At 40.9% G+C, this 13601-nt stretch overlaps 1 protein-coding gene across 2 annotated transcripts in view; it reads right to left on the reverse strand.

Moving 5' to 3' along the window:
* Window positions 1-13601, reverse strand: part of DIP2C (disco interacting protein 2 homolog C) — a 328337-nt gene that overhangs the window by 147204 nt on the left and 167532 nt on the right. For both annotated transcript variants that reach the window (XM_075728269.1, XM_075728268.1), the window contains exon 2: window positions 1261-1332. In XM_075728269.1, coding sequence (XP_075584384.1) covers window positions 1261-1332 — 72 coding nt within the window. The remainder of the gene's footprint in view (window positions 1-1260; window positions 1333-13601) is intronic.

Raw genomic sequence — 13601 nt, forward strand, 5'->3', positions numbered from 1 at the left:
CAGTCTCTCCATAACTCAGCAAACTGAAGTAGGTCTCATGAGAACATACTGTGAAGACTACTCTATGTCTGATAGTCTGGTCCGACCAATAAATACCCAGAAATTTAGTAACTGCACCTCTGGTACTGTAATTCTGTTGATTTGATTTGTTTCATTCTCTAACGGCTCCCAGTGGTTAGGAAATGTCACAGACACCCTCAAATCAGGGTGTATCACTTCAGAAATTGGAGGTGTCTGTAACACTGATCTCTTCTGCGGAGTTCCCACCAGTGGAGCAGATCAAGTGAAATCCAAAGGCACAAAAATACCATTCTGCTATGGACCTAGCTAATACATATACAACTGAAGAAGAAAGAACAAGGCAGTGCCTCCACACACAAGCAGTTTAAATAGAAAACCATCAACTCCACCATAAAGGCAGGATTTTGTAGGAGGAGGAAACTAGTTTCCAGGCCCGCAACAAAAACAGGGCTTAGAGGACAGCCAAGCCCAAGTGGAGCCTCCATAAGGTGAGTGAGATGCCACAAGTGTGTGGGGCACGTTCCTCTAAGGCCAAGACAAAATGGAGGCCTATACCAATACCTACAACTACATATTCAACTTCACGATCCAGTGCCTCAAAAGAGTGAAAGAACTCTGAAGAGTTCTTATATATATATATACATACCTGAAATCATTTCAATGAAGCAATTCATTATTAAATTTAGTTTGAAGATATTTTTACACCTTTTGGGCAAGTACATGCAACTGCCAGGTATCTGTAAAGGATTGGTTGCCCACGCATTATAGGACAAGCTGAACTCTAGGGATGTTGCTGGTCTCTCTAGTGTCTTCAGAAGGGGGCTTTGGACAGGAAACTGAGAAATGGAGGAAGGTACAAGCTCCAAGGTTCTCTTCCACTCTTGTGTATACCTCTGTTCAGAAAGCTTTACTTGGCTGAGGTCTCAATGAGTTAGGACATCACATTTTCCTCTGTATTTTTGCATTACTTCTAACAAACAATGCCTCCCTAATGAGCCTACGCTGATTTGATTTTCCAGACATGACTGCCAAACCCACAGCAACATATGTAAAAAATGTACACGCACATCAAAGCGGACATAGATATAAAAATATACATAAAATGGATGGAATAAGCTTTTTCTGCATAACAATAGCTTTGTTTCTGCCACATATATTTCTTCAGAGATGCAGATTTTTACTGTGGCAACTATCAGTATGCTTGACATCTTCATACATTGCAAGCACAGATACACGTACCGGGAGGCTGTGGCAGGTAGGCCCCAATTAATTTTGATCTCTTCTTTTCATATCCCTTCTGTGTGATGTCACCTGCCAAGAAAAGAAAAGGAAAATCAATAAGGCGTGGATAAAGACAGTGTCTAGCTGCTTAATGGCAGCACCATCAGCTTATCCACCACTGCACTGTTTGTGTGTCTTGACAATCATAATGAACAAATCAAAAGCACAGTATGATCATTCCACCCAGAAAAAACTGATTTACGCCAGAGCTGTCCTGACAAGTAAATACCCAGCCTTAATTTATTCCAGCACCAGCGTCCAGCGGCACAGTTTTAAAACCATTTTGAGATGCTGTCACACAAGCTTTCAAAAGCTACAATGACCTTCATTAGGTTAATAAACAATGGATTATATAGAGTTCGTGGGCCTGTGGTGGCTGGCAAAACACATCGCTGATTAGCATTTTCTGTCATTAATGGGATTTTTCTAATCAAGCATGTAAGGCACAAAAGACTTGAAATTGCTGCTATATCATTTCTGCAACATCAATGTTTTAGCTGATTTCTAAGCAGTATTGAGAGGAACCAAATCAAACCAAATCTACCACAGATCCACTAAAAACAGTAGCATAAAGACTCTTTGTCTGACTTTCCAATTAAATCTCAAAAAAAATTTTTGGAGACAAATGTTTGAATTTCTTAAATGCAATGAATATGACCCTTCACTGTGTCTGCAGTTTCCTCAGGTAAGTTTTTTTTAATGTAAGGATAAAAAATATTTTTCTGTAAAAGTTTCCTAAAAGAAAGTGATGGCTAATTAGATATGCAGAATAAAACATATACTTTTAGTCTTATTAAAGAGTTCAGGAGAGGTTTGGCACTCAAGTTGCAATACAGTCTTGGCTCTGGAGCTCTAGATCTACCTTTAATGGTTAAAATACTTGTTCAAATATAATTCAAATATATAGATTCTTCTTTCCAAATGCATGAGCAGAGATCCACACACATATACGTATGTATTAAATTCAATACAAGCTACTTTGGATGCTGAAAAGAGTGATAGAGTTTACAATTATAAGATTTTTGAAATAACACCATACTCCCTGCCCCTTCAATAAGCGTATCTGCTATTGTGAGACGCCATCATGCAGTTCAAGTTCAGCTGCGACACTGGACTTGTATGTTTGTAAAAGGTTGATGGCTAGGAGGGCAGAAAACACAAAAAGAAGTGGAGCTTCAGCAGTAACGTCCACCTAGATACAGCAACACATGTCTGTTCGTGCTCTGTCATCCCTATGTTCAACCTTCACCTAAGGAGACCATTTGCCAAGAGAACTACACACTCATTTCAATCCCAGCCACTCTGGTAAATGGATGCTAAATTAGCACCGATGTATAGATAAAGCTTCCTGTGGGTTGGTCTGAAATCAATAACTACATGAAAACACCCTCAGGTGTTGTTCCTCAATGAAAGACCTTTTCTTGGGAATGGTTCCAATAAGCAATAAGGAGACAAAATTCTCCAAGCCTCTCTGCCAGTGTCCTGAGCCAACCTCTCACCCCTGGTTAAAAAACAGTGCTTAAAATAACACCTATCCTCTTTGCTACCGTATCTCAAACTGCTTTACAAAATAAGTCAACTAAAATATCTGTGTTTTTAAATGAGGAAAGTGAGAGCGAAGCACTTCAAATGATAACGCTCCCATATTTACCTACGGAAGAAGTGGCAGACTTGGCAAGAGGACCTAAGCCTTTTAAATTCAAACCCACTGACTCTCCAGGCACACTTCTTCCCATTTTGAATACTTCTGGCGTGTGTTCAAACTGGTGAAACAGGCCCCCTCTCCATTGTAATCATCAGCTTCTCATAAACCAGACAGTAACTATAGATACCACTTCATTAAAATGTTTTAATGAAAAAAATGTATTTATTTCTATTTGAAAGTTATAAAATATGAACTCATTTTTCTTTTAAAGTTTTGCTAAACAAATTGCCATTAATGTACTGTGCTTATCAATACCAAAAGTCTTACCAATACCAAAGAAATGCAGAGGACAAGCGATTTCTTTGACACCAAAGTGGGAAAGATAACTACCAAGTATTATCTCCTGTCAATAATAAGTTTTCATTCAACTCAGCATCCAGACTCACTCTTTTGAAGTTCACCACATAAAGGAATTATTTGGACAAGAAACAATGGTGACTCCTTCCCCAGCCCACTGTCTCCAGAAAAAAATCGCAGATAAAATTATTTTTTTGAGACAATTTAAGATGAAAATATTTCAACTTCCAGAAGCAAACAGCAAAATCATTTAGAATTATCACTAATCTTTTTATAATCATGTCCATCATTGCCCTGGCAACCAAATCTAAAAAACATGTAAAAGCAAAATAAAAAATCACAGAAATTTTCATTGGACTATCAGTATTACCATTCTGAGGTGGAAGGAAGTTAACTGTATCATATAGTCTAGGGAAGTACACAAAAATGCTTTATTTATCAGGATTAATGGTATTTGTATCAATTTGTATTTTTTCAGGTAGACTGACTTCAGAATATGAACAATAACTGAATCGCCATTAAAATATTATTACAACATACGCAAGCCTGTTGCATTTCAAAGCTATGTTGAACTCATTGTGTAAGCTCCTAATATATACTAAACCAAAAATTAAGTGAGCTTAAACTCTGCTCTTATCCTCAGTTACCATTCCCTCAGTTTTTTAAACATAATTTTAAGACCTTTGGTCTATGTCCATCATGCCTTTGCAAATTAATGCAATAATTTTACAAGTATCATAGAATCATAGAATCGTTTAGGTTGGAAAAGACCTTTAAATCATCCAGTCCAACCATTAACCTACACTACCAAGTCCACACTAAACCAATCAAGGGTAGACTAAACTAAACCATGTCCCCAAGTGCCACATCTACCCGTTTTTTGAACACTTCCAGGGATGGGGACTCCACCACCTCTCTGGGCAGCCTGTTCCAATGCTCGACCACCCTTTCCGTGAAGAAATTTTTCCTAATTTCCAACCTAAACCTCCCTTGGCGCAGCTTGAGCCCATTTCCTCTCGTCCTATCACTAACTACATGGGAGGAGAGACCAACACCCACCTCACTACAACCTCCTTTCAGGTAGCTGTAGAGAGCGATAAGGTCTCCCCTCAGCCTCCTCTTCTCCAGGCTAAACAACCCCAGTTCCCTCAGCCGCTCCTCATAAGGCCTGTGCTCCAGACCCTTCTCCAACTTCGTTGCCCTTCTCTGGACACGCTCCAGCACCTCAATGTCTTTCTTGTAGTGAGGGGCCCAAAACTGGACACAGTATTCCAGGTGCAGCCTCACCAGCGCCGAGTACAGGGGCACAATCACCTCCCTGCTCCTGCTGGCCACAGCATTCCTGATACAAGCCAGGATGCTGTTGGCCTTCTTGGCCACCTGGGCACACTGCTGGCTCATGTTCAGCCGGCTGTCTACCAACACCCCCAGGTCCTTTTCGGCCAGGCAGCTTTCCAGCCACTCTTCCCCAAGCCTGTAGCGTTGCATGGGGTTGTTGTGACCGAAGTGCAGGACCCGGCACTTGGCCTTGTTGAACCTCCTACAGTTGGCCTCGGCCCATCAGCCCAGCCTGTCCAGGTCCCTCTGCAGGGCCATCCTACCCTCCAGCAGATCGACACTCCCACCCAACTTGGTGTTGTCTGCAAACTTACTGAGGGTAAGGTTCCTCATATGAGGAACAGACCCCTTTTCAGTTAGGTCCACCTAACTCATGCTCTTCCACAGTAGTGAATTTAGGTTTGGCATTTGGAGAATATCAACAGGATTACATGAATTAAACTTCCTTGCCATGAGGATACAGGATTTATGCTATGTTTCCCTTTTTAATTAACCCTTCTCCTCTTGAAAAGCCAGCAGACCTCAGGACTTTGCTGCATGCATTTAAAGCCCAACTCAAAAGACAGGAGGGAACCGGGTCTCACCCACAATGTCTTTTGAGCAGACAGTACGTGTTGGTTTTTCTATTTACTACATGCACAAACTCTTCAAAGCCCCTGCACATTTAGACCTTCTCGTTGCATCACTCTCTAGCTTTCTTGTCATGACACCTTTGCCTACTTCCGTATGGCATTTCTGAGCCGCGTTGCAAAGCTGCACAGAACAGCTCTGGGAGGCAAGCCGGTATAAGCAGGGGACAAGGCTGGCAGTGGATTATAGGAAAACGGCCAGGCCATGGATGGAGGGACACTGAAAAGACTCCAGCACCGAGGACGTGCAGGAGCAGAAGGAGCTTGTGGGTGCAGGGAGCTGTGGGGATGGGTCTCCCTGGGACAAGACACCATCACACAGCGTTGGGCAGCTGAAAGGTGGCAGCTCCGTCCAGCAGCTCCCCGCAGCCCTCTGCTCTGCCTGCCTGTCTCCTTCCTCGGCTCTTGCGCCATTCCCTGGCCCTGGCTCTGCTCCCGAGCACTCTGCCCTGCTCCGCTACTTCTCAGCTTCATCCCACAGCTGGTCCCCAGGCCCTCCTCCTCCTCCTCCTCACTCCCTTCCTCCCAGGCTGCATTCACTTCACTGCACTCAAGGTTTTCAGCCTCCTATTTGTATCAGCATTCTCCAGTTTTTTTTCCGCTGGAGACATTGCTCTTTCCCTCCTCACCTCCACTGGTGATTTGACAGGTTTCCACCATGGGAGGGCCACAGATGTATACCCTGGAGGGGACTGTGTCCGAGGGTCAGCAGGGGAGAGCAAAGCACAAGCCTGAGAGATCTGAACTCACCAAGAGCAAGCAAATTTTACCGATGTTTTTCCCCATCCGTATTTAAAATTGACTGTCAAGGGCTGCTGAACAACAGGCATGCAGTACACTGATTCTCTTGCCACAAAACAAGTTCATTTCTTATTGCTACTCTTCCAGAGTCTCCTCAGGCACAAGAGGGAAAATGCCACTTTTGCAATGAAAGGGACAGCACGAATGAAAGCCCACCCAACCCTCCAAGGAGGAAGGTTGCCCGGTTGAGTGAGTACAGGACCAGGGCTCTGGCACTCCATAATCCTACTCCCATCTCTTTATTTGTGATTTGCGCCCCTGCTTCTGCAGCTCCGTGAGTTGTGGATGTCAATGCTCTCCTACATCGGTGCTCACAGACAAAAAGTATTTTGTAGCTGTATTTAGCAAAGCCGCACTGTAGTGTCAAGTTCATTTGACTATGCTCACCACAACTCCTACTGCTTGCATTATACCCTCCATTTTCTTTGAAAATTTACCGTATTTTTCTGTTTCCTTCAACAGTGTTGGATTTCTGCCTCTTTACAAAGACGACGGGGCACAGCCGGGGGGAGCGGGTCAGAGTGACTTAAGCACAGCGCACACGCCCATCACAAGGGAGGACGGAACCCTAGGTAACAGAGAGCCGCTTGGGATACTCCACATTGTACAAGCCATTTTGAGGAGGAAGAAATGCCTGTAAATGCTGAAGTCGTTCCCATTATCCTATCCCCCTTCCTGGCCCCTCCATGAGTCAGCTCCATCCATTTATATGTCATGTCCTAGACTGATTATGGAATTGCACCTTAAAATGAAAATAATAAAAAGGCACATTTTAGGTAATCAGCAAAATACTGACTTTTTAGTGTTTTGTTAGTGGGAGGGTTATTAAATGTGAAACTACTTCCACATGAAAAATATCTGTACATTACCACCCTTCCGTGAAGTATTTAAACTTTAAAAGCTGCGAGTGGTTAGAAACACTGGTACCACAGACAAATAAAGTGCTGTGCTACTCTCATGAAAGTAAACTGCTTACAGTCAATAGAGTATAAAAGTTTCCTTTTCTATTGAAATATATACTGGCTGATCTATTATCACTTCCTGAACACAAACAAGTCCAGTCCTGACGGACTGCTACCATGGATAAATGAAGTAAGTTTATTCAAGCAAAAGGTAATTGCATTATACAGGGGAAAAAACCCTAAACCAACCCCAACACCAGATAAGTTTCACCAACTCCTTCCTTCTTCCTGGAAGATGCCAGTACTTCTTACTGATCTCAGTCTTTTACGACACAGCACAGGCAAACAGCTAATGATAAAACCAGGGACTACAGTCACCTTGTTCAGTGCGGTGAAAACTCAATTTCATTTGCAGCGATCTCGAAGCCTGACTGATGCTGCCGGTTTTCACTACACATGCACGTTTCGAAATGAAATTTCAGACTGAGACTTTGAATTAAAGGCACTTATGGAAAAATCCACCACGGGGAAATAATGCAATCAATAACTCTTCTCAAACACAGACTAACAGAGAGCTCGCCGGTGAGTGCCTTTCCTTTGCCCATGATTTTCTGCCCTCTAAAGATTCAATTTTCTGTACGACTTGTTTATTGCTGATGACTCAAATTCAGTGTCAGCATCTTGGCAAGAGGGATTTGAATGAAACAAAGCTGCTCATAAAGAGAACTGTGACTCATTTACTTCTCCCACTCATGATGCAGACAGTCTCCCTGTCTGGTCTCCCAAAAATATGCCAAGAGACAAAGGATTTCATTTTGGATGGTGCAAGAACAGAGATACCAAAACTGCACAAATATATCTCATGTAACACGTACACGAACACAAAAATATATATCAGGAGCTGTTTTCATTTCCAATGTCTTTTAAAAAAGATGTTTAACCTCATCAGCAGCTTAGAAACCTACTCAGAGCTAAGATGAAGAAACAAATGGTAAACTATGGCACTGGGCAGAAAAATTAATGTGATCCCACGCTTTCACTGCAAACAGTATCATAAATTACAGTACTGCTCAAGTGCCTTTAAGGGGAGTATGCTGTAGCTTAAAGGTTTCAATGATAATTTTACCCACATAGAGCTGAATTCTTTTTTTTCCCCAAGGATACATTTTGTTCTTCTATGTTGCAAGCAAAGCAGAAAATGGCTGAATTTCAATGACAGCTAAGGAAGAGTGCTCCATGTGTACTTTACAGCTTACAATGTTTTCTAAAGTGGCTTCTAATTCAGGAAAAAATATTTAAACAGATTATGCTATTAACAGATAAATTATATTAGCACTGCTAAAATAACAGATACAAGGTCTTTTGAATTTTAAAAGTATCCCTGTTCAAAATAAATACTTTCTTCCTATTCTTTTGATAGACAAATTAAGTATCTGCTGTATAATCTGCTAAGTCCTTAGTTTGAATTCAGATTCTACATTTTAAAAGAAGTGGGTAGTAAAGCATTTTACATGGAAGACATTTTTGAGTATCTCCACCTTGAATCCTAGAAGACCCCTTAATGAGCTTCCCCACTTACTTTCTCTTCCCAAAGTCTTCAGCACATTTTTCCAAGACCCAAAATACGCCTGGGCTTCAAAAGAAGGAAGAAAGCAAAAAAAACCCGCCCCCCAAAAGAACCCCAAAACACCTAAGTGAAGCCAACGCAAACAGTCCTGGGGATTTTCTGACTCAGACTTTGCACCGTTCGGCCGCGCTGAGTACCGGCGGTGGCTGCCGGCGGCGTGGCGGCGCGCCAGGAGCCGGGCGTGCTGCCGGAGACCCCGCTCCTCGCAAGCCGGAGAATGTGTGGTCCTCGGGCATCCCGGAGCTCCCCCAGAATGGAGCGTTTGTGCGGCACTACTTTTATGGCCTGGATTATTGTAAAGTAAACAGAGGCTGGTTGAACAGTGAAGGATTCCATTCTCAGAGTCAAGAGTTTATTTCATTATTTAAAGCTTTAACGAACACTTTATATAATGAAAGCAATCCTTGCCATTTTTGGAATTTTATGGCTGTTAGGACCCTTCATAATGTTGTTTTCCTTCCTTTATTGCTTTATAAGGCTTATAGGGCACCCTTGAAGAGTATATCCTTTTTGCAGCTGCTGGAAGCTCATTTTTCATCTCTCCACTCGCTTTCCTGTTGCCTATGAGGCATTTGCCTCTTCTAGTTATTCTCCCTGTCTCTAACACAAACCGTGCAGAGTCAGATCTTGCTCAAGATAAAAATAAAATACAATTCTGCAAAGTATGCCTAAGGAAACATTCCTGATAAATGTTACTTAATAGACAGGCTTTGTATTTCAAGTTAGAAATGTTCCCTAAAGGAAGATAATTACAGCAGTAATTCCACTTATCATTATTTAGAATTTACAGTTCAGAGCAAATCAGACATTTCCATAAATGCTGCGCTGCGCTGGGTACTGCACAAATTTGTGTCCCAATTTTCCCAGTCCTGAAAATGTCTTGAAAGAAAACCTGAGAGGAGGAGGTGGAGGAATCCTGAAGGAGGAACATATAATAGATGCATAAAACAAAATAGAAAATATATTATCTGAACCAGTCTGTAAGCATATTTCCTCCTCTGGGCAGAAAAATATACCCAGGCCTTCCAAAAGGAAAAACCTGCAATATCTAATTAAAATGATAAAATTGATTAATAGGGAAATTTCTTATTTTGCTATTTCTCTAGGAAGCAGCCTATGAGGATAACTCTCCTGCTTCTGACCTTGTATTTTTAACTATTTATTTTTTCACTACTTTGGCTATTACTAATTCTAACCAAAAAAGTCCAAATGGGTTAATCTTCTTAGAACAGAATGCAAATCTTCTAAAAAGCAACAGATTTCTAACTCCGTCATCCATAATTTTGCTTCCACTCTTCCGATGCACCACAGTCTGACTGCAGAGCTCTTCCCAAATTTCAATTCAGAACAGAAATCTGGAACTCCTATTTTCATATGCTGGAAAAAAAATAAAAGAACTGCTTTTACCTGATACATTGCAACTTCCTCCCTTTTGACTTGGGTTTACCATAAAGCTTTTGTGTTTGAGATTAGTTATGCTAGTCAGTAATAGAAGTGTTTCAGCGCTATCTAAAATAATTTTATTTTACCCTAATGTGGGTTAAAGACATTACATTGATTTAAAAAACAGGTATTTAGAGCATTTGTACTATAGAATTAGAATGGCAAAACGTCCAAATCTCTTCCCACAGTTTTTGTAAAAATAGAACCTCTTCTGGGCAAAAAAAAACCCTTCATGCAAATGCAAATTTCCACATACTTTGACAGCTGGATGCAAACGCAGAAAAGCCCAGATTTCTTAACTACCACCAGGGAAACTGAAGCAGGAATACTCCTTTTCAAACAATCAGAAGACCGCTAATGGTTGTGGAAGAATATTGAGGAGTTGTAAGTAGTTGTGAACAGGGACTTGAATTACCATAATGACTATGCTGAGTGACCATAATGTCTTTAAAAATGCATCACATGGGAGATCACTGAGCTGAATAAATGGTCTACCATTTTAGTACACCATGTTTTGTTACATGACACATGATTTTGAAGAATTAGAAAAAAATAATCGTTTATGAAGGGAACATGTGTCTTCCATGACAATATTCACATTTTTTCTGTTGAAATGATAGTGCTTAATTTACTAAGTCCAGTTAATAAGCTACTTCCTACTACTCTCAACTCAGACCCCTCAATCACAAACTCCTTCATCAGCATTCAAGAATAATAAATGCCTATTGCCCATGAATGACTGATATACCGATCATCTGCTTTCGTATTTCCAGTTGCGACGCAACCCTATCATAAGCTCAGAGCACCCAAGCGTAATTAATGCGAACCATGCTATGTGATGCTCGAGGAAGCCTCCAGACATCTACAAGTTCTGATAAGCAATTCTCCCAACAACCTAACCCGCACCCTGTTACCTCCATTCCAGTCACTGGTAACTCTGGTTCTTTTTTCAAGCTTCCAAAAAGAATAAAATAACTTTTTTTTAAAAAATAACCTTAACAAAGCGAGAGATCAGGCCAGTCTTGTACAACCTAGCTTATCAAAGATAACTCCGGTTGTATTTTATCAAGTTTTCCATTTACCTTCCTGTCTTTCACTAAATTTCCTTCAAAATGCACCTGAAGTATCCCATTCCATTAAAATTAGACATGTGGCTCAGACCACCTTCCCTTCCCATTCCTAAACATCATTACTAGTCACTACTCACAAATCTCGTAATGCCACTTATTGTTTGAGAATTACAGATTCTTGCCACTGGACTTTCCCCCACCAGTATTTTTGCTTTTAGTATTCCCTATATTACCCAGTTGCCTACTTCAGCAAATTAAACTGAGTTTTTCTTCCATTGTTATTAATATATAATAACCACTTTCCAAACTGTTTCTAAAAAGATAAAGGCTTCCCAAACTGCACAATCTATCTCCAATTATAAATATTAGAATATGCCTGTCCTGGTAATGCAGAGTAAATGAAATCTGTCCCTGGTCTCAGGAAATCAAAAAAATTAATCCTTATTTTACAGCCTGCAAATGCAATTTAGGCTGATATTTTAAAATACATTTTGTTGACAGCTTATTTGATCCAACAGCCAGATACGATAACGCAAACAGCTATTTAAAGGCATCCACAATACATGAACTGCAATACATGTTAATGAGGTACCAGATCACTTCATCTTTTCTATGTAAAAAACCACATTTGAAAACTGTTGCTAGCATAATTTCTGCATGAACCGAAGTACTGAAATTCCACTCTTAAAAAAAATAACCTAAAATGTACTCATGTCATTTCCCCCCTTTGTTCCAGAAGGACCTCAAACAGCAGGATGAATGAACATCATCTGGTTACTCAACCCGATTCCAAGCGTGTTACTAAAAGAACAGAAAAGCCCCAAACCAGCTCGCTGTTCTCCTGTTATGTGGGCAAAGCGTTTATGAAGCACTGAAAATATGCATCCTTTGACTCAAGGACTTCTATTACCCAAAGGCTGACTCAGATCCTAACTCTCTTAAGCCTGCAAAACAACTGAAAAGGAAAAACAGTTGCATACTTTCAATTACCTCAAGACACAATCGATGTCTCTGTTCTCCACAGCTTTCACAGTATTTGACAATTCCATTTTTTCCCTGCTGTAGCACCTCCAAAAGCTCCTAAAGCTCTGTGACTTGATTGTAGACCTAATGTGACAGCTCATACTGATGCTAGCACACGGCAGCTGTTCTCATAGGAGGCATTACCCTCCAGTGCCTGTGAAACACGGCTCTTGGAATTCAGCAAGTCCCTGCTAGGTCCGAGGCACCTATGGAGTTGGAAAACCAGATCTCCATACTCTCATCCTTCTTATTTTTCTCCATTTTCAGCTTACAACTACTCTTGATCAAGGTATAGAAATTTGCTGCGGTAAGCTAGATGTGCAAACATATTCTTTTCTTCCTCCGTTCATTATTTATTTCATATGTTAATGAGGTTATTCTGTGATTTCTGCAGCTTTTTCCCCTCAGATTTCAAAAATAATACAATATTTCAAACCCAGAAGAAGCCACTGCTTTCACATCTTTGTTACATTCTTTCACGCAATATAGAGTTCTTTTAAAAAAGAAGCTAGAATTAAATCCTAGCTATACTTTATAAAATAAAAGCAAGCAAACTTTTACTGAGTAGTGTTCATTTTCACCTGTACTAGAAGCCAAAACTAGCAATGCCTTTCTAACAGGCAGGCGTTAGCAAAGGTCATTTCCCAAGAAGATAAAGTTCAGCAATTGAGTCTGGCTTTCACGGGAAGGGCTGGTAGTTTGGAAGCAGAAGTTTTTCAGAAAGCCCATGAATGCATGTTTGTATCAATACATCAAACCAGATACAATTCTGCTCTTGTTCTTCAATTGTCACAAGCTCACAGGTAGCTAATTATTATCACAAATGTTTCTTAATTCACTGGTTTGCAGGAGTTCCCATTGTGGCTCACTTCATTTTGTGACTCTGTAGGTACATTGGCAAACATGCCAGCCTGAGGACCGAAGCAACACCAATAACATACCTTACAAAAGCCATCAGTCCATTTGTTTTTACAGTTACAATACAGCTATACTTTAAAAGTGCCAATAAAGATTACTTAACATGCAAAAAAGCAACAAGAGACTTCATTTAATACTCTGTTATTAAGTCCTAGCTGGGAAATAGGACTAGCAGAGCCTGGGAAGGCAGCCATTTGAAAGAAATTAAGAAGGTTAGAATTAAGGTAGGATTTACAACCTCTTATAAATATACACAAAGCCCTGACTTTTCAGCATAATTCAGATAGCATATACACGTAGATTGTTTTGGACAGAAATGCACGTGACCGACGCACACAGCAGCTATCAGCCTTCAAACTTGTACACTGAAATCCAAGATCCTCAGTCCTGCAGTGGTGTCTTCAAGCACCAATTCGGCAGCCAAATACTCCTGACCCGAGTGCCCAGACTGGGTGGGCAATTGTCCACTCAAACCTGACAAAGTCATGGATGAAGTACGAGCTGAAGTTGTACCTTTGCTTGCTGCCCTACACAGGCAGATCCATC

The sequence above is a fragment of the Pelecanus crispus genome, chromosome 2 (genome assembly GCF_030463565.1).
Source record: "Pelecanus crispus isolate bPelCri1 chromosome 2, bPelCri1.pri, whole genome shotgun sequence".
NCBI classification, from domain to species: domain Eukaryota; kingdom Metazoa; phylum Chordata; class Aves; order Pelecaniformes; family Pelecanidae; genus Pelecanus; species Pelecanus crispus.